Source organism: Monodelphis domestica, chromosome 5 (genome assembly GCF_027887165.1).
Source record: "Monodelphis domestica isolate mMonDom1 chromosome 5, mMonDom1.pri, whole genome shotgun sequence".
NCBI classification, from domain to species: Eukaryota; Metazoa; Chordata; class Mammalia; order Didelphimorphia; family Didelphidae; genus Monodelphis; species Monodelphis domestica.
The window spans coordinates 269,771,393-269,791,045 of NC_077231.1; the positions used below are offsets into that span (position 1 = coordinate 269,771,393).

General features: G+C 38.4%; 1 protein-coding gene across 1 annotated transcript in view; it reads left to right on the plus strand.

Annotated features, from left to right (window-relative positions):
- The window catches only part of RSU1 (Ras suppressor protein 1), a 235,859-nt gene that overhangs the window by 106,479 nt on the left and 109,727 nt on the right, over positions 1–19,653 (plus strand). Inside the window, exon 8 of the mRNA XM_001368241.4 lies at positions 13,844–13,976. Coding sequence (XP_001368278.1) covers positions 13,844–13,976 — 133 coding nt within the window. The remainder of the gene's footprint in view (positions 1–13,843; positions 13,977–19,653) is intronic.

Consider the following 19,653-nt stretch of genomic DNA (forward strand, 5'->3'; position numbering starts at 1 on the left):
AAATCAGTGCCCATAAATGTGACCTTTTTGATAGAGGGTCCTCAGATAAACTTGGTCTTCTAAAAAAGTTTTACTGTATAATTTAAACAAAAAAATAAATTCATACATATATATCTGGCAAGTAGGGCACATAGAAGATCCATATTTGGCAAAATGTCTGGGAAGTTGTAAATGAGAGATGGTTTGTAAAGCAATTTTTGAAGTAGTCTCACAGCATAAAGCAGCTACTGGTGATGTTTGTGCCTCTTACTCAGTTGCCTCTGATCCTGTTTATGAGTGACAGAGAAGCCTCTCTCTTCCAGCTTAGACTTCCTAACCCTCATAATGACCATAAAAAACTTCAGTGCAAAGCAATAGGAAACACTTGTGCCAGCATTTGGAAACAAATCCCTGTGCTGATTTGCATGAAATCAGAATTGCTTGTGATGTATCCTCTTGAGGTATATTTATTAGATTTCTATTTAAATTTGCACCCTCTGTGATAAAACGACATCACGGCACAAATGCTAAAGGGAAATGATTAATTAAAATGTGTAACAGAAGCAGCAATCACTGCATATTAAAGTCAAGAAAATAGGTTTTAAAACCCTGCAAGAGTTGGTCCTGGATTCAATGGGGTAGGAAATTCCCAACAACAGGAGCCCTCTCTGGAAGAAGTCCTGCCTTCAGGCCACTGTGTGGAATTGGGGAACTATTAGGAAATTTAGGCTTATTTTAATTTTTGAGATGATACAGAGATGGAGGAGCAAAATCAAAAATAACCACTCAAATAATTTAGTTTTCTATAGATTGTTGTCTAGTAGGCCAGAGGCATATGGATCATTGGGCATGAATTTGAGTATGAACTCATGCTTCCATTTTTATAAGAGAAGACATGTGTGAGCCTGTTCTCACTACAGTTGCATTGTACCATATTTCTTTGTTCTGCAGTATCTGAGAGGCAATGTGGCAGAGAGAATGGCGTGTTGGGCCTGGAGAAGGGAGAAAGCTGAGTTTGAAGCTCATCTCCAATAGCTCTTGCTATGTGATTATTGACAAGTCTTTTGAGTCCCAGTTTCCTCATCTGTAAAATGGGCATAACAGCATCTCTCAGGGATGTGTTGAGACATAAAAGTTAATAAATATATTATCTAATGAATAGATAAATAGAGATATATACAATATGACATTATATGTCTTCCCTCTTATCTCTAAGAACCTTACCTCATATTTCACTGAAAGAATTGAGGTCATTCTTCATGAATGGCTCTTCATCTTACTTTCCTTTGACCACTATCTCTTTCTTTGCCCTAGATGTCCCTCCTTCTTGCCAAGGCAATCCCCTCTACACATCCAAGTGATTCTCTTCCATTCTGGCTTCTCCAGCAAATTGCTTCCTCTATGATCTCAGCTGTCTTACTTAATCTTCAGTCAGTCCTTACCTATTGTCTGCTTCCTTATTGTCTACAAACATGCCCTCTGTCACCCCATCTTTAAAAAAGAGCAAAACCCTCACTTAATCCATCCCATTAGTTTTCTTCCTATAATTCCCCTTCATTTTGTGGCTAAACTCTTTTAAAAATTTTATTTTCATTATCATACAAAACACATTTCCATATTGGTCCTTGTTGTAGGAGCACCCTCATGCAAATAGAACCCATCTGTGTGGTTAAACTCTTTAAGAAGGCCATCTAATATGGGGCCTTCCCTTCCTTTCTTCTCCCTCCTTTCTTAATTCTCTAGTCTGGCTTCATATGTTGTAATTGAACTACAGCTACACAGTGCTTCCAATGATGACTATGTTGTCAATATAAAGACCTTTTCTCAGCCCTTACCCTTGACTTCTCTGTAACCTTTGATTGTTATTCACTCTCTTTTCTTTGATACTCTCTTCTTTCTAGGTTTTTGGGACTCTGGTGTCTTCTGGTTCTCCTCTAGCTGCTCCTCCATTTCCATCATATTCATCTATGTCCTGCCTGCTAACCATGAGGGTCTGTCCTGGATCCTCTTCTCTCTCTCCATACTATTCACCTCGTGTTCCTATCATCTCCCAAGGTTTTAACTGATTAACAGAAGGTGATTCTGGGATGTACTTTGTTTGGTTTAAGCTTTCTCCCAACCTCCAGTTTCAAATCTCCAGTTGCATATTAAAGATCACAAATTAAATGTCCCATAGATATCTTAAACTCAACATGCCTAAAACTTACCCCTCTTCCCAACTTCTCTGTACTATCCAGGGTATCCATTCTGTAGTGACCCAAGCTTAGAACCTTTGTGTGATTCTTAACTCATCACTCTCCCTGCCTCTATATCTAGTACATTGCCAATACTTGACTTTTCTTTTGTATCATCCCTCAGGTATGCCCCTACCTTCCTGACCCTGCAGGCCCTCATCACCTTGTACCTACTGTGAATTTTAGATTTACTCCACCCTGCTTAACCTTTAGAATTCCAGCAGTCAGGAATGTATACACCCCCACTTAAGGAGTAAGTGTGGGGGAGGATGATCTGTGACCCTGGTGTGCTAGCAAGTGACAAATCAGAAACAACTGACAGACCCCCTGGGCTTCCCTAAGCCAAGCTTAAGCTACCATTGATACATGTGAGATGCAGGAAGTGATGTAAAGAACTGCCTATTTATTTTGTATCATTTCCTCTCTCTCTGCTTCTCGGCTGCATTGGACTTTCTTGGGGATGTTGGGCTCTCGCGGTGGCATTGGGAGTGCTGGGTGGCATTTTTGGTGTGCTTGCTTGCAGCATTTTGGTTCTGTAGCATGGTTTAGGTGAGGTGTTTTCCCTGAGAGACCTTGGTGAGTGGTTAGGCTGATTCCTCCTTTCTTTGACCTCCTAAAAAGCACTATCCTCCAAAGAAGTCCCACATCTCGGAGGAGACCTTGTGGCTAGAAGCTGAGCTAGATTTAATCTTCTGAAAAGGCCCCTTGGCCAAGGCCTCTGAACTTTCCTTGGCTTAGGCTAGGCCAGAGAAAATCTTATAGCCCTTTCCCTCTTCTCCTTCTTAATTTCTTCCTTCTATTGTAATTAAAACACCATAAAAATCCCAAGCTGACTTGAGTATTTTATTGGGATTGAATTTAAATCCCTGGTGACCACTAATATAATATATTCAGTCAACACCCCTAGTTTTTACCCTTAACACTACTGTGGCAGTAACTTCTTGGTTGGTTTCTCTGCTCCAGTTCTCTCCCTGCTTAAGGACATCCTTCACTTGGCTGTCCAGTGGATCTTTCTAAATTAGGGCAGGTTTGACTTTGTCACTTCCTTACTCATTAAGCCCTGGTGTCTTTATAGCATTTCAAGGACCAAATCTAGCATTCTCTTTCTGGCATTCAAAGCCCTTCATAATCTCCTCTCATCCCACTCTACCCATGCCTTCTCAGTCTTGTTACTGTGTATTCTATGATCCAGTGATAGCCTCTTGCTATTTCTTACTCACATCGCTGTATCTCCCAACTCTGGCCATTTTCTTTGACTATCCCCCATACCAAGAATTCTCTCCCTTCTCATCTCTTCCTCTTGGGCTTCTTTCAAGCCCCAGCAAAAATCCCCTCCTTCTGTAAGGAACCTTTTTAGATGCTTTCACATGTGAGGGCCTTTCTTGTATTGATCTCCATTTTATCTTGTATACAGCTTGTTTGTACATAATTGTTTGTATGCTGGTCTCCTCCGTTAGACTGTGAGCTTGTTGAAAACAAGGACTATATTTTGTCTTTCTTTGATTCTCTAGCCCCTAACACGGTGCGGGCACTAAATGTTTTTTGACTATTGGTTTTTCATAATATATTATGAAATGAGACCATAACAGTTCAATTTTGCATCTAACTTACCTTATTAAACATTGGTGGTTGCAAAGAGGAAATAAAATTGAGCCTAATTATGACACAAAATGCCAGAAATGGTGATCTCTTGGATTAGTCCTCTCTAATCATCACAATTGTATCATCATGTCAATTGTGTGTCATCACAACAATTAAAGTAAATTTACAGTTACTGCCTTCCAAACTGCTAGTCCTTCATCTCAAATTATCTTGTATTTTGTTACTTTGTCTTTATTCTCCTTATATTTTTGCTGCTTATACTTTATACCCCACTAGACTATAAGCTTCTTATGATAGGAATTACTTCATTCTTTGTACTTTTATCCCCAGTGCCTACCACAGGGCCCAGCACACTTTGTTATTGTTGAGTTGTTTTCCGTCACGTCAGTCATGGCCCTGTTTGGGATTTTCTTGGCAGACACTGGATTGGAATTTCATTCTCCAACTCTTTTGGCAAATAAGGCAATGGAGGCAAACAATGTTAAATGACTTGTTCAGAATCACACAGATTTGAACTAATAAAGATGAATCTTCCTGAGTACAAGCCTGACACTCTATCCAGTGTTCCACCTAGCTACTGGGCACATAGGATGTTGTGAATAAATATTTGTGGGTTGACTGATTGGTAATAATCCTTGTATACCAGAAACATGGTGTAAGTATTACAGATTGGCCCCCAGATAACTCTTGTATGCTTTGGTAATTCACAAATTGGGCCTAAATGTTGCATGTGTTTTGTATTAGATTGAAGATAGATTCTGTTTAATAGATCACTAAATTTACAAGCTGTCCTTTTAACTGTCTTTATGATCTTTCTAGATCCCTTCATAGTAATTCCTTGCAGCATATGTTGGGTATACTGTAAGTAGATTGGTATTGGCCTACATGATAAGATCTAGGGCTTATAAGAGACATTACAAATCACTTAGCCACATCGACATATTACAGATCAGGGAAACTGAGATCCAGAGAGTTTATGGGACTTTCTTAAGGACATACAAGGAATAAGTGGCAGAGCCACTATTTGAACCCAGGACATTTGCCACCAAATCCAGTGGTCATCTCTTTTCCCTTATCATAGTTTGGTCAGTAAGAAATGTACTTAGAGATTTTGAGTGGGAGAGACTAGTCCTTAAAGTGACTCAATTTTAATCAGTCTCCACTCTGTTTGGAAGCTAAGGAAGGAATGATGCTTTACTAAGGTGAGAAAATTGACCAAATTCCCTTGGCTGTTTAATATGGATTGTAAATTATGTTACTGACTAACCTTAGTCAGAATCTGAGTGCTTAGGAAGAGTGTTTCTCATAGGCTTGTTTCTGTAGCCTATTTTCTATGAGTGAAAACGAACACGTCCAATAATGGGGCCAAATTTGCCTATTGAATTTGGTCATATTTTAAAGTCACTGCTAAGGAGAAAGATTGTTTCATTGTGATTTAGTGCTCACAGAATTGCAGCTGCATGAGAGAGTTTGCCATGTTAGTGGCTTTGGAGAGAAACATATGTGGTTCTTTTGCAGGTAATAAAATGGAAAATCCAATTTGCAATTGCAGACTAAAGCCCTGAGTGATATATGATCTTCATAGCAGCATCGGTCAGAGGGTTAGTGCTAATCACAGTGCTGGCTGGCTTCCCTTGTGGCCTACGCCTCAGAACTGAATAGTGAACAGTGAGAATCAGGGTCTCCGAGACAGCCAGCATCTCTTCCGACAGACCACTTTCTAGCTTATTAGATCCTCTTTGTCACAGTGCTTAATCCTGCTGCCTGATCCTTGTTAGAACACCACCAGTGCGTGCTGCTCCGGCTCCTAATAAAGGAACTGGGGGTGAGGCCCCTAACTAGGAGCACTGGAGCGTGAGGCAGTCAGGCGATTGCATCCTGACTGACGGGGGCGAAATGCTTCCTGCATGTTATTACTTAAAAGAGAACGTGCCTCAGACAGCTGATAGATGAGCTTTGCTGAGGTAATGGCGACTTCTGGATCGGCCAGCATGAGATGGGTGTCATCTTTTCCCCAGCATAATGGTCTGGCTTTACTCTTGTTACGTTAACCCTTTCCTGGGGACCGTGGCGCTTGGACCCTGATAAGCAGAAGTGCCTAGGGAGGCACGGGTATCCCAGAGACAGATTAGCCTCCCCTCTGTTATAGCCACACTCAAGCAGGTGCCGCCAGATGGGGTAACCTCAGACACCACAATGAGCACATCCCATTTCCCCATACCCCAGTTATACCTCAGGAGGAGACAAGGCTCAGTTTGGTCAGTGGGATAGTTTCCTCCTCTAAGGTTTGAGACACATCTAGATTGCTTTCCAAAGCAGCCCTTCTGCTCACCCCTGAAGGAAAATCAGATTCTTTCCTCCAATCAGGCTTCCTAGTTTACACTGCTCTCAGGAGCATCTGTGAATTAGACTTAGTTGTTGTATTTTGTCAGAGGGAAGTTTGTCCCCAGGCTGCTCTCTCAAGTGAAGCCACAGATGGGAGCTAAAAGATAATATAGATGAGCACAAGGAGTCTCAAATTTGCCATCAGATTTTATTTCCAAAGTTAATGAGCAGCTTGGGTTATTTAAGAATTACAGTGTATTTGTCGATAGAAGCAATATAATCAATAGTGGTTAGGTTCCTATGCTAGCCTTTGACAACACATCTCCCATTATAGCTGGAACCCACTGCCCCTGGATCTGATGCCACAGAGAAGAGAGATTCAGAAATGCCCTCTTCCTTCTTTTTTGGTGTCAGACCTGCTCCAGGCAGGTTTTTCAGATAATCATCAACTCTTGATGCCCTTCTCTGATGCTCAGGACCTTCCTGCTACCTTCAGAGTGGTACTTCTTGTGCCCTGTGATATAGTAAAAGAATCACTGAATCAGGAGTCAAGAGACTTCCATGCCCAAAAGAGAAATTCAGCTTATTTCTCTGAGCCTCAGCTTCCCATAATATGGCAACTAGGTACAGTGGATAGCATGAAGTCATTCATGAAGACTCATACAAGAGTCTGCACCCCAGTAAAAAAGATAATTTTATTAGGCAATGATGAGTAGGAAAGAGTCTGTTCTGGGAATGGGGAAGGCTTTACGCAAGTTCATTCAGGTAAGGGAGGAGAAGACACATCTGGAGAAGATCAAGTAGTTCAGTTTTCCCTGGAATGTGAGAAATAAGGCCTAAAAATATATTTGGATGCTAAGTTGTAGGGCATTTTGAATGACAGGACAAGGAATGAGGAAGAGTGTTGAAGCTAAATTGTTTAGGATCTTTAAACCCTAGGATAAAGGGATTATATTTTGTCCTGTGAGAGAGAAGAATCACCGAAGATCTTTTAAGATTGGAGTGATGTGATCATGCCTAATTATTTTCACCTAAAATGATACCACTGGATTCCTTGGAGGGGTTGATTGTAGAGAGCAGAGATTGGAGGCAAGAGGAAAGAGACTTTTATAGTTGTTTAGGTAAGAGGAAATAAGAGTCTGAATTTAATTAATGGTAAAGGAAGTAGAAAGAAGTAGACAAGAACAAGAGGTATTTTATGGGTAGACTTGGTTGGGCAATGCATTTTAGGGGGATAAATTTGAGGAAAAGGTGAAGAATCGAAGGGCATGCCAGAATTTTGAGAATGGGTTACTCTACATGGTTCCATCAATAGAGATTAGAAAATTGGGAGAAGGGACAAGACTTTGAGGAAAGAGAGTTTGGGACATGTTGCATTGTTGGTAGTGTACTGTTAAAATGAAGAGGTCTAGCAGGTATTGGAATTATAGGACTGAAATTTAGAGAAGACACTGATGAAATATTAATTTGAGAGTCATTTGTATTACTATGACAATTGAAGACAGAAGTAAATGTGATGATCATTTAGGAAAAAAGTTTAGAGGGAAGGGAAAAAGACAAAATAGAAAGTTATACCATGAGGGGTACCCATGATTATGAGTCAGAAACAAGAACTAGGAAACAAAAAGCATGCTAAGCTTACTAATTTATAATTATTTCAAGATATGATAATGTTAAGCCTCCCTCATTCCTTTCATTTTTCATTATTTTCCTTGATATTCTGGGCTTCTTGTTCTTCCTCTAAATGAATTTTGTTTTTATTTATTTCAATCCTGTCACCCTTTGGTAATTGGATTGATATAAGCACTAAATTTACAAATTAATTTGTCAGATGGTTATTTTTATTACATTAGTCCAGCCTAAACATAAACAGCAAATGCCTTCAGAGCAGAAGTGCCTAGTAGAGAGCATTATTATGAAAGCCAGGGGAAGCTAGAATAGAATAGAAGGAATGACGACTTACATTTGTCAGCTTTTGCAAAACCCAGGGCCAGCTAAGAAAAGGGCATTAGAGAGAGCACTTTCAGCAGATTAATGGAAGCAGAAACTACAATGCAAGGTACTTAGGAAGTGAGTGTTAAAGGAGAGGCATTGCAGTTAGACTATATTATATTTGTAGGCCTTGTCATTTCTTGGATTCAAAGGCTTCCCTACTACAAATTATCTGTCTCCTGCCTGCATTTCCTTTGAAATTGCCATTTTATAAAAACAACAACAACAACAATAACAAACCTGCCATTATTTTAGTGAAGTTATTTTAGTCTCAATTTTTTGCAGGAAAGCATTTTGATCGAATTAAGTCAAACAAATGTAAATATTCAGCAGAGCAGGGCAGCTAGGTGGCACAATGGATAGTGTGCTGGGCATGGAGTCAGGCAGACTCATCTTCTTGAGTTCAAATATGGCCTGAGAAACTTACTAGACATGGACCTAGATGAGTCATTTAACCTTGTTTGCTTTAGTTTCCTGATCTGTCAAATGAACTGGAGAAGGAAATGACAAGCCACTCCAGTATCTTTGCCCAGAAAACCCCAAATGAGATCACAGAGTCAGAAATGACTGAAAACTATGGAAGTACAACAATTTAGTAAAACACTTTTGACCCTCTGAGGACTATAATTTTAAACAGATGAAACTTAACCAAATATCTGATTAATGGAATTTCTAAGGTGATGTGGTAAAAAACATATGGCCACAAAGAAGCATATATTTTTTGGTTAGTGGGACTTTGCAAACTGTAGGTGGGCCAGCATTGCCTGAGAGTCTCTTCCTGCAATCTACTTCTTTAACCTATTCCTTCTAGCTTTTTATAGTTTTTTTTCTTTTTCTTTTTCCTGTCTTCTGTTGCTAAAGGAACAAATTCTTTCAAAGAAGAAAGGTTGCTTTGTTTTTCAAGATAGATCTTATGATAGCAGCATTTCCATTTGGTAGAGGGGATACTGACGGACAGAGCAGGGCATGTAAATTCTAGTTCCTCATACGTCAGCAACTGTAATTACAAGCTAATAGGAATACACATTCAGGGAATCTCCTGTTTATCCTTTGTTCCCAGAGTCTTCAGAGTGAATGATTAGAAATGTCATTATTCCACTTTGGTCAGTGTTCACTCTGTTTGATAATATATAGAACGTTTGAAAGTTGTTTTCCCTATTTCCAGAGACTCTCTAGTCCAAAGACTTGGGTTCATAAGTTGATTCCAGTACATATATGCTAAGAGACAGTGTCATGTCCACTAGCTCTCCAGGTTTCAATCTTTTCATCTGAATAGTTGATATAATGATACATATACAATTTAACAGATTATTTTCAAGGGGGGTGGAGCATTTTGCAGTATAAATATTTGAATTGTAATCTAAGTGATTTACTCAGGGTAAACACAGCCATTAGATGTCAGAGACAGAACTTAAACCTAAGATTTCTGGATTCTGTGGCTGGCTTGTCCACTATTTCAGGCTGCTTTTCTGATTCTGAAAGACAGACCTTGTGAAAAAACCATTTTCATGTTTATTTCTTCTTTGACATGAAGATGATCTTTTTTAGGTAAGGGAAGATGACAGAAAAAAAGGAAGCAGTGAGGGAAATAATAAAACAATAAAACAGATGAATTAAGACAAGATCCTAAAATGTGGACAAATCCTAAAAGCTTGGGAATGCTTTCTTTTAGACAGCTTCATTCTCCAAAAGGGTTTCAAAATGATATCAGAATTTCAAGTTAGTTACTAGCTCCAGCCTCATGCCTTTAAGAGCAAAACCAAAAACAATTTTAGCCAAGCTGAAAATCTGTAAGCCTCAGATTCTACTCTGACTTGTGAATTAGTAAATTTGAACTTTATGATTTAATTATGATGTTTAGTCATCAAGATAAGAAAATTGATAGTATTGATCAAAACTAAAATCAGCAGCTGCTTGGTAAAATATATCTATGTCTGTACCTATCATGGACAAGATATAATATGACAGTTTTTTTGATGACAGTTTGCTCTGACATAGTCATTCTAATGCCTGACTTATCTTCTGAACTCTGAATTTACACTTTTAAGTGCCCACAAAACATCTCCATCTGAATGTGACCCCTCTTCTTGTTAATTTCACCATTTTCTGTCTCTGGTACCACTATTCTCTGGTTTCCCATGTTCATACCTTCATGTTATCTTTGGTTTACGAAGATTATGTAAGTATATCTCTTGCATTTGTCCTATTCTGTCTTTTTTGGTAAACATTTAGAGATATAAATTTTCCTCTAAGTACTGTTTCTGCTACATCATTCTGTCTCTCTCTCTCTCTTTTTTTTTTTTTGAGATAGGCTCTTTCTTTCCAAACTCCTTTAATGCATTAAGTGCTTCCTATGACAAACATATGAAAAGATGTGTTCAAATGTTAGATGAGGGAATCCATAGGTATAGGAACTTATCATTTGCATTGTTGGAGCTAATAGCTAGATCATTGAGATTCACCAGAGTTTTAAAATATTCATAGTTTCCCAAAGAAAGAAGAAAAAAGATGCATATGTATTAAGATATTTAGAGCTACGTTTTGTGGTAGCAGAGAACTGAAAATTAAGAGATTTCTCTGTTGGAGAATGACTAACATAATTATGGTATAGAAATGTCATGGAACATTGTTGTTCTATAAGAAATGATAAAAGGGATGGTTTCAGAGAAACCTAGGAAAATTTGTATGAACCAGTACAGAATGAAATTAGTAGAATCAAGATAGTTTATACAATAACAACACTGTAAAGATAACCAAATTGGAAAAACTTAATCTCTGATAAATGCAATAACCAGCCTTGATTCCAGGGCACTGATAATGGTTTATACCTATGTTGGTGAACTATGGCACAAGTGCCAGAGGGGGTTGCTCCCTTCCCTCTCTCCACCACACCTGAGGACATTTCTCTCATTCTGGCCACCAGCCCAATGGGAGTGCTTCCTCCCTCCCCTGTCTAGGGTAAGGGGGGAGGGGCTCGCATGCTTGCAGTTTGGACACTCAGTCTCTTAAAGGTTCGCCATTGCTAGTCTGTACTATCCATTTCCTAATAGAAAGATGATGATTCAGGATAAAGAATGAAACCTAAATTTTTGGATATAGACAATATGGAAATTTGTTTTGCTTGACTACTAATACTTATTAGAAGGGTTTTGATTTTCTTTATATCCTGTGAGCAAAATTAGTTTTAATTCTATGTCAAATGACTATTATAAATAGTTTGTAATATTCCCTTCTCTGTTTAAAATCTTCACTTATTGTGTTAGCTCACATAGAACTGGCTAAGGAATATGATCACATTTCAGCCCTTACCAAGACCTAGTTTGGACCTCTCTTTTACTCTGTAAACAGAAGCCACTACTAAGAAGTGATCCTTATGCCCTTGTTTTCTAATCAAATCTGGGGCAGTCTGCCCTACAAAGGAGACACTAAGCCAGAGAAATCCTGATGGACATAATTTTCCTTGCCCAGTTGGCAAGAAGCAGTCAGGTCTCATGACCAGTTCACTCTTCCAACTCTAATTTCTCCCCAAAATGATGAGGTAATCAGGGGCCTGCCTCCTCATTAAATATTCACCAATTGGGGCTGCCTTTTGCTTGTTAAGAGAGATCCCAGTGATGTGCTTCAGAAGGAAGAGGCCTGGATTTAAGATGGCCTTTGGATGCTTCCTTTAGAACCTTTGGTAACCAAGAAAGAACCAGTAACTTCAATTTCTTCATTATTTTCTAGTCTAATTAATAAATTGATAAATCATACCCAGAACTTTGTCTCTCAGAATTTTTTTGCAGATACTTTTGAATGGTAGGGAGAGGATAGGAGAGAGAGAAAACAAATATTTGGTTTAAAAATCTTTATTGGGGCAGTTGGGTGGCTCAATAGTAGATTGAGAGCCAGGCCTAGAGATGGGAGGTCTGACCTCTGATACTTCCTAGCTGTGTGTCCCTGGGCAAGGCACTTAACCCCCATTGCCTAGCCCTTACCACTCTTCTACCATGGAACCAATGCACAGTATTGATTCTAAGACAGAAGGTAAGGGTTTTAATAAAAAATTAAAATTTTTTTTATTGCTGCCTTTTGTTTTCTCTTTTTGTTGTTGCTTTTAAAACATTTAATCTCTTTATTCCACCAAACCTTCCATTTCCAGGCCTGACTCTCAATCCACTTAGCTACCTACATGTTCCTAGAATTTACATTCTCTTTTATATTACTATGCTATAAACTCCATGAGAACAGGAAGTGCTCACACACTATATGAATTTTGTATATCTCTTAGCAACACTGCTACTTCCATGCTATGTACTTTATACATATTTGCTGAAAGGCATTGATCATTTTTTTTCCCTAAAAGCTTTATATTTATTGTTATTAGTTGTATATTTGTCTTTCCTTCCTTTCCAATTTACTTCATAGTCTATATACCTAAATAGCAAAAATAGCCTTTGGAAAGTTTGATCCTTTCATTTTATGGAAAACTAACCTGCCCATTCTTTCTAGTAAATATTTGCAGCTTCTTTTTTCATTTTCAAATGACTGATCAGAGAGGAAAAGGTTAGCAATATACTTGGATGAAATTCAACATTTTAGGTTAAGAGTTACAGCCCAGGTCAGTAACGGAGCCTCAGTATAGGCCAAAGCTTTGGCATTGACTGTGTCTTGAGAAGATTAACAAGCCAGTGTGGGTATCCCGATTGCTTTGGCCTGTTGATAACCAAGCCCAGGAGAAGGACTGCCCAAGTGGGCTTTCCAGAGAAGGTGCCTGCAAAGCCACATACATAACTGTGGCCTGACTTTTCCCTCAGCCTCTCAGATGGTATAGGAGACATTTCTATATGTTGACTTTCTCACTTTTCAGTAGCACCTAAAAAAGATGCAGCCAGTGACTAGCTACCCAGAATAGCCAAGTGTCATTAGCTTTTAGAGGTGTCATTGAATGATGAAGATGCTTTTGTCAAATGAGGGCCTAGATGCATCCAGGGTAAAACCTTAACTGCTAATCTCACAGAATGTAAGATACATTACCATACTCTGCAGTGCCATACTTAGCACCCTTGTACATGGTGAGGCCATGGAAGTGTAAATGTACTTACAGAAGATGTCACAGTGGCATATTGACAAGAGGAATATTTGGTTTGCCATGAGGATAATTTGCTTTATTTCATAATAAATCTGTTTAATCACCCATGTTCATCATCCCCTCACCTTACTTGGAATAAAGTGGTGGAAGTCCTCACTTTAAAGTGAGCACATAATATAAGAGATCCCCATCTCAGGCTCAAAAATTAGGACTTTGGGCAGTTCTCCCAGTATTCCTGCCCATGACCTTGGACAAACCACAGTAGATTAAGGACAACAAGCTGGAAAAATAATGTTAACTTTGTAGTCATTGAAAAAGAGATAGTTAGCATGAATTAATTAAGCATTTACAAGGAGAACTTAAGTTCACTTAGTGTGTTTGGAGGGAAATGATTTGTATACTAGCACTAAATAACTTGTGATCTCTGCTTAGTGTAGAGATGATTTTATTTTCTGGATGCCAAAGGAAAAGAGATTTGCATATAGGAAATCTGCATATTCTGATAAGAAAAACAATTAAATGCATAAATAAATGAAAACACTGATTTGGCACTGATGTTTCTCTGGATGGCATTAGGGTATCTGGATGGTACACTCCAGACAAGATTAATTCAATGCTATTTTCATTTCAATCCTTTCAGGAAACTTGGATTTAACAGGTCAGAAGCAGGTCTTCAAAGCAGAAAATAATCCCTGGGTTACGCCAATTGCTGACCAGTTCCAGCTTGGAGTGTCTCATGTCTTTGAATACATCCGTTCTGAAACATACAAGTAGTAAGTAACTTATACTATCTCCTAAGGTATTTGCCTGTTTATAGAAGTTGCAATTTGCCATGCCTTTCCAAATATAATGCATTATTATTACATAAGAGGTGAGTGGTGATTGCTAGGTCCTATCAGTTAAACTCCCACTAAAGTTTTCTTCTGGCACTTCTTTGTAATGCAGAGGAGACATTATGTTCTTAAAGGCTATGCCATTAGATCACAAGTAATTGAGACTTTTTCCAAGCTAGAAGGACCTTGAGTAGATGGCCTAGTATTTGATTTTCAAGAGCAGGTTTGGCTTTGAGGACATATAATTCATACACACACATGCTCATGTGTGTACATAGTAGTAGTCTCTCCGTAACCGAGGATGACGATTGTCTTTGTGCGTTTTCATCTATGATAGATGAGTGTGCACAAAGACACTTGTGCGTGAAAGAGATTTAAGTGGAAAAGTTGATGCACAGAGATAGTCCCACTCTTGGCGTTGGAAGCCTGGGTCCAGTGGCACGAAAAGTCGTTACATCTGGAGACTTCCTCAGCTGCATTGGATGGCCGTGTTGTCTTTTGTGCTCCAACACGCCCTGAACACTCCACAGTGCTTTGCTGCGTCGCCCTCTCAGCTGTTGAACCTTCTTATTGGTTTCTTCCGTCTGTTTGGCCAAAGCAGACTTCACATGCTGGGTGAGCAAAAAAGCCCTGGTTCACCAGGGGTCTAGGACCTGATGGCTACCCTCACAAGGTTTAGCCGGCCTGTTGAAGCTGTTGCCCTGGGTGTGGCCGCTGCCACATGTTAGCAACTACTGGGAGTCAGGTGAGGGTCAGAGGCTGGAGAGCTGCCCTAAGAGGGCACGACAAGCCCTCCATACCAGAGATACTACCCCTCTGTGAACACCCCATACACCCCTGTGTGTACATACACACTTTAAAAAAAACCTGAATAACTAAAGAAACACGTTTCCTGAAGCATAAAGAAATTGTCATCTGTTAGTGGAAAAATTAGCTATACCACCAAAATGATGATCTTAGAAGTACTTAAAGGAAGTATCCTATTAAAATGGTTCATAAAAATCTAAATAATATGAAATTATTTCAAAATTATGTTTAGAAATGAACTTGTTTTCTTGACTAGCTTCCAAAATGTTAAATGTAGATGAGTTTTGAATTTGTGCTATATCTGTGAATTCAGCAGTTATATTAAAAATAGAACAAATATTTTTCCTTGGTCAAAAGGAACCTTAAATGCTTGTCAATGAAATTGATCTCTTTAACTTCTTGAGGCACTCTAAAACAAAATTTTATGGTAAATACTGAATAATCATATTCCTGCTTTTGAGGAATATGATATTAACATATGAGTCTAAAGAGGGGAACAGCCAAAAAAAAAAAGAGGAATAAGAATAATAGTAGAATGATAATGATAATTTGAGAAATTATATTTTCTTAGTTCTTTACAAACTTATCTTTCTATGGATCTATGGGTTGGTCTTTGAAGAATGGGTAATTTTGAACTACCATTTAAGTATGGTGGTAATATAGGCAGGTAGAGAAAGATAGAATGTTTTTCGCATGTAGACTTCCTTCCCATTTAAGGAAAAGTATTTGAAGAGTAATAGCAATAATTGCTTGGTTAGCTGTATATATATATATATCAAGGATGTATGGGTAGATAACAGTTTATCTGGAACAATGTGGAGGTTTTAGTAGATCACAAACTCAGTGAATCAACAGTATTGTAAAGGCTAATATAATTTTGTAAGGACGATTGGGACCTAGGAAGAAGAAAGTAGTAATCTCACTGTGTTCCTGGCTGGTCATACCATGTCTGGGGTACTGTTTAGTTTTGGACATCAGTTTAAGAAGGGTGTCTTTAAGTTGGAGAAAATCCAGAGGAGGGCATTGAAAATAGCCATGAGCCTTGATGTAGGTCCTTATTGATGATTAATGGAAGGGTGAATGTTTAACCTAGAGAAGAGAAGTCTTTGGAGAGGCATGATAGCTGAGTTTAAGAATTTGGAAGGGCTGTTATAGAGAGACTTGTACTGCTCAACCCTACTGGGAAAACTTAGGAGGGTGAGAAGAAAATTTATCTTTGACATTAGGAAGAAGTTCTTAACAGTTAGAGGTGTTTAAAAATGAAATGTCTGGCATTTGGTGGTAGTGGCTTCCCATCTCACTGGAAGTGGACAGAGCCTGAATAACCACACATCCATCAAGCATGGTGGAGAAAGGATTTCTGTTCATCTTTTGGTTTCGTTTGATTTGGACCTAGCACTTCATAGTTTGGAAATGAGAGGGCAAGAATGGTTGAATCCTGTGTCATTTCAACATCTTTTTTAAATCATGTTAAATCATCCTCTGCGGGATGAGGTAAAATTGTGGAAAACATTATCAAAAAATAGATTTATTTTGTACCCATAGTTTTGAGAACTCTGTCTGCTGGGTAATAATTCTACATTCCATTTCATTTAAAAAATATTCCTCTTACAAAGACCAGCTTATATATTTATCTCATGGCATAGCCACAAGGGATGTTGGCCATCATGTATTATAACCCTCTCATTTTGCAAATCAGAAAATGGTGCCCAAGAAGTGAATTCACTTGTGCAAATCCATTTAGCACAGCTTGTTAATGACAAAACAACTAGAACTCAAGTCTTAACTTTGAGATCAATGTTTTTTTGACTGATCCAATCTTAGTAATGTTATTTTATCAGACATCTTAAATGGTCTTTGAAGTTCAAATATAGTTGACTCTGGCTGCAAACCTTTAAATAAGAAAGAGACATGAAAAACGTGTAGGCAGAACCAATTTAAACTCCTAAGACATAAAGGGTTGATAATGAAACACAGGCTTGCCTTTGAATTTGACCAGTTGTTGAGATTTTCATTTCCACAGTATTTCTTTCAAGTTGTGATCATTAAAGACAGTATCTTTCCAGACCTCTTCATAGAATCATGACAGCATCCTGCACACAAAACTTCCTTCTCCGTGCCTGGGCAGGAGATCATTCTGATTGACAGGAGAAGGTGGCTCCTCTTAAATAGTTAACCCCTTTTCCATAGCTGCCTGGTATTCTTTGGTCACATATCTCCATCTTAGTATAGCCTAGCCTTGCTTAGATCTGACAGGATCACAGAGGGTGAGCTGTGCTGAGCAATGACATTAAAACTAAATAGTTATTAGGCTGAAATTGCCAAATGATAGCACATCCCAACTTCAAAATATATCTCTTTTCAATTTTTAAGTGGCTTTAAAAAAATCACATAAAAGTAGATACTAATGATATTTATAATGCTTGGTCCTAGAAGTATGTAAGAAATGCATAGGTTGTAATTTATTGAGTCATCAGAAGGATAGAATATTTGGAATCATTATAGATCCCTTAATTTCTTTGATTGCTAAACTGTCAGACTTCAGTCATTGTGAAGGCAAGCTAGACCACTTTTGTCTATCTTTAGAAATGAAAGGACTGTTTGTGACTCTAGTCTCAAAGGGGCAAATTACTTTTCTTTATTGTCTCTCCATTTGTCATTAATCACCATTTAAAAATACTAGTCCTAAATTTCCTCATCTGTAAAGAGGGAGTAATAATAACACTTACCTCCCCAAATTATTGTGAGGATAAACTGAGATAATACTCATAAAGCACTTTGAGAACCTTAAAACACCATTTACATGCTAACCATCATTATCTTGTCCTGTTATTTAAATTGCTTGGGGAAGTAGCATGGTACAAGAAATAGAAGCCTGGATCTGGATTCCAAGGGCTTGATTTCGAATCCCAAGGCTACATTTTAGTTGTTTGACTTTGTTGACTAACATGGCTATGTTGTTTCTTTTTATTCAGAATGAAAGGTTTAGATGTGATGATTGTAACCCCCAATTTTTTTTTTAAGTTTTTGTTTTTATTGTCAAAAAATGGAGGCCTAACTTTGGTGGGGTGATAAGTGCTTTTTATTTTTAGCAGGAGTACCTGATTTAAAATGCATTGATAACACTTATACTTCTTTAGCAGAATGGATACAATAGAGCTTACTCCCTAATTAACAAGAGTAATTAATTAACATAAGAAGGTATCATTTGTCCAGTATACATTGTAGTTTCACTGTCAATCACCCTCAGACTGGTGCTCCAGGATATCTCTTTTTTTTTTTTTTAATCCTCATCTGTCTTAGAATCAATACTGAATATTGGTTCTAAGACAGAAGAGTGATATGGGCTGGGGAATGAGGCTTAAGTGACTTGTCCAGGGGCCTATAGCTGGGAAGTATCTGAGGCCAGATTTGAACCCAGGAATTTACATCTCTAAGCCTAGTTTTTTATCTCCTAAGCCATCCAGCTGCCCTGAGGATCTCTTTTGTTAGTATTTCCTTTTCTTTTCTCTCCCTCTAAATGGATTTCTCCCTCAATAAAAAAGGGATGGGGGAAAGGAAGGAAAAGAGGGAAGGATGAATGAGAAAGGAGGAAGGAAGAGGAAGAAAGAAACAAAGAAAAAAAGAAGAAAGAAACAAAAACAAAGAAAATACTTTTCACTTGTTCCCAGAGCACAAAATCTTTCTAGCTATAGAAATTTTCTACTTTCTTTGTAAAAGTATATACAGATCAGACTTAAGGTTATAAAAAGTAACTTTAATCAACTCAGTACTTGGAAATGTATTCTTTTTATTTGATTTACCTTTGAAACTTGTTGGGATACCCCAAGTATTTATTTTTGGTTCATTTGTATTGAATATTTGCAATATAGTGAAGCCACAGAAGAATTGGGCAAGGCAAAGGATTAGTAGCTCTGGCTCCTCTAGTCAGTGGAGCAAGGACTGGACAGTGCTTAGTGTTCTCCTTCTGGCTTAGTGTCTGTTGAACACCCCCAGGTACAAGGGGATTCAGTCTAACAAAGCCTTAGTGTGGAGTTTAAAGATCTTGATTCTGGAGGGTTTTAGCCCTCAAAGAGGCCTCTCCCAATAGTTCTGAGGACCTAACCTGTATCTAAAGTCTCTCCCTTAATGTCTCTCGCTTCAGAAAGAAGACTTAAAACTGCCAGTTGGAATTGCCTCTTTCCTATCCCATATGCTTGACTGAACATAATCTCCAAGAATCTGAAATGGCATGGGAGAAGAACAAGAGAGAAACCAGAAGGCATTTCTTTTAAGTGCTTGATCAAAATGGATCTTGTTTCATTCACTCTGGCCATTGACAATGAGGCCTGTATCTTTTTGACCATGTCTACTCTTTCTTCTGAGAGATAGCAAGATCTTTATGATCTATCTGTAATGTCAAGCCTCCAATGAGTGTTGATTCAGTTTTAATTGCCACTTCAGGATTGGCTGACTAGTCATTTCATTTTAATACTATCCTTGCCAGCCTATCCTGAATTATTTTTCTAGGAGCAGTTACTTAGGTTATTTTTCTAAGGTACACCACCATTCAGTTTAGGAGAAGAAAATATCCCCTGTAAACTGCAACTATAAAAAATAGCATCTGTCTATTTCACATGTTCCTCTCCCCAGTCTTCGATCAACCCATACCAGAGTGCCAGGTCCTACTCAGTTTGGAATCTTGCTATCTTCTGTGAAGGCAGCTCTACATCCCTACCCACTGAACACCCCATCTCCTATCCATTCTACTTTACATCCTAATCTGAGATTATGCTGATTGATGTGTGAATGAGTAAAACCAGCCCAACTC